The sequence below is a fragment of the Lipotes vexillifer genome, unplaced genomic scaffold (assembly GCF_000442215.2).
Source record: "Lipotes vexillifer unplaced genomic scaffold, Lipotes_vexillifer_v1.1 scaffold875, whole genome shotgun sequence".
Lineage (NCBI taxonomy): Eukaryota > Metazoa > Chordata > Mammalia > Artiodactyla > Lipotidae > Lipotes > Lipotes vexillifer.
Window position 1 is genome coordinate 1,136,853 of NW_006792177.1, and position 2,178 is coordinate 1,139,030.

At 61.9% G+C, this 2,178-nt stretch overlaps 1 protein-coding gene across 1 annotated transcript in view; it reads left to right on the top strand.

Annotated features, from left to right (window-relative positions):
- The first annotated feature begins 669 nt into the window (after window positions 1–669).
- The window catches only part of STK35 (serine/threonine kinase 35), a 15,793-nt gene continuing 14,284 nt past the window's right edge, over window positions 670–2,178 (top strand). Inside the window, exons 1-2 of the mRNA XM_007465378.1 lie at window positions 670–975; window positions 1,567–2,167. Coding sequence (XP_007465440.1) covers window positions 670–975; window positions 1,567–2,167 — 907 coding nt within the window. The remainder of the gene's footprint in view (window positions 976–1,566; window positions 2,168–2,178) is intronic.

Consider the following 2,178-nt stretch of genomic DNA (forward strand, 5'->3'; position numbering starts at 1 on the left):
CATTACAGGCTCTGTAGATTCAGTTTACAAATATGGAGCACCTACTCGGCACTGAGGTACAAAGCAGTGAACAAAATATTTAAAAATTCATGTCTAAATGGAGCTTACATTCAGCACTCTCAGCCCTGCACCCAATTAGCCACTTTAGAATCTAAATATTTTTATATTAATATTTATTTATATATTCATATTTTATATAACATATATATTTTTTATTTGGGGCTATCAACCCTGGGAGGCAAGGCCGAGTCTACCCATTTTTCAGAAGGAGAAACTGAGGCTCCAAGTGGGGCAATGTTTTGCCCAGGCTCAAGTGGCTTAATAGGAGACGGGGCGTGGATTCCATCCCAGTGCGGGCGGTTCCCAGGCAAGACCTATGAATCAATTAAACCGACCAATCCAATCAACCAATCAGTATTTATTAGGGCCTACTGGGTGCAGCTCCTCTTCATACAGCGCAGGTAAGGAAGAGAGGAGGTTGCGGTGCGCAGGCGGCTGCGGAGACCGGAGGCCGCGGCCCGATCGCGGGAATTTGGCGCCTGTTTTTTGTTGGTTGGGTGTTCTCGCCTGTGATTGGGCCCCGGCCCCGCGTGGGCTCACCCGGCTGCTACTGGTCGGCCGACCTTGGCAGGACCCCGGCGGCGCAGTACTCGGCTGGCCTCCCGGGGGATGGGCCACCAGGAGCCCCCGCTGGCCCGAGTGCGGGCGGGACATGCGGCTTATATAAAAAGGTTACGTAAAGGGCTCAGCTGGCGCGAACACGTGGAGAGCCGCGGGAGCCCTGACGCCCAGTTGTCCCCCGAGAGCACCGCTGCCGTCACCCGTACAGCAACAGGTTCTGTCGCACGCCCGACCCGGGCCACGATCTCTCGCCCGGCTAGGTACCCGAAGCAGCCCTGGCCCGGAGCGGACCATCCCCAGCTGGGGGCCTTAGGGGGGAAACGCGCTGCCCGGAAGTGGAAGGGCGCAGGCCAGGTAAGGGCGCGGTGCGCGGAGTGAAAGCTAGCACCCAAACTGGAACTACGCCCGCCGCCTCGGGCGTCTGGGGAGGGCAGTTGGGCCCCCGCTTGGGCGCGCTCAGGGACTCCGAACTTTCAAGCCAACCTCTTACACCCGCAGCCTGGCGGGACTTGGGTCGGTCCGCTGGCCTCAGCTCCGGCTTAATTCAATGGACTGTTTACACCCGGGAGGACACAGGGCGGGACGCAGGGAGGGGCATCCCAGAGGGAGCCAAGCGGGAAGAAAGATCTCCACAGGCCAAATTTCTCCTTAAGGGCGATTTTCATAAGTCACGAAAGCTGCGAGTCCTTGTTTCTCGTATTGCTATACAATAAGTTAACTGAAAAGGCGGGGAGTTTCTGCTTTTCTTTCCGGCTCCCCCTCTGAGCCAGTGCCCCGTGGTTTCGTCTTTCCCGCTTTCCCCTCCCCTCCCCCGTTCAGTCAGCAGCCGTGCCTTCCGTCTTAAAGGGGCCGTGGCGGCCGGAGGAGGAGGTGGGACGCCCTGAGGCCTGCGCTGCTTGCCTCCCGGCCTCGGCCTGGTCATTTAACCGATTCTTTCGCCCGCAGGTCACAATCCAGGGTCCCGCTCCTCCGCGTCCCGGGGCCGGACGGAGGGATGAGGCAGGGGGGTCCCGGGCAGCGCCGTTGCTGCTCCCCCCGCCGCCCGCAGCCATGGAAACGGGGGAGGAGGACGGCGCCCGCAGAGGTACACAAAGCCTCGAGCGGAAAAGGCGAAGCCCAGTGCCGCGGGCGCTCAGCGCGAAGCTGAGGCCGGCGGCGGTGGCCCAGGCCATGGATCCGGTGGCGGCCGAGGCCCCGGGCGAGGCCTACCTGGCGCGGCGGCGGCCGGAGGGCGGCGGCGGGTCGGCGCGGCCGCGCTACAGCCTTTTGGCGGAGATCGGGCGCGGCAGCTACGGCGTGGTGTACGAAGCAGTGGCCGGGCGCAGCGGGGCCCGGGTGGCGGTCAAGAAGATCCGGTGCGACGCCCCCGAGAACGTGGAGCTGGCGCTGGCCGAATTCTGGGCCCTGACCAGCCTCAAGCGGCGCCACCAAAACGTCGTGCAGTTTGAGGAGTGCGTCCTGCAGCGCAACGGGCTAGCCCAGCGCATGAGCCACGGCAACAAGAGCTCGCAGCTTTACCTGCGCCTGGTGGAAACCTCGCTCAAAGGTAGGAATGCC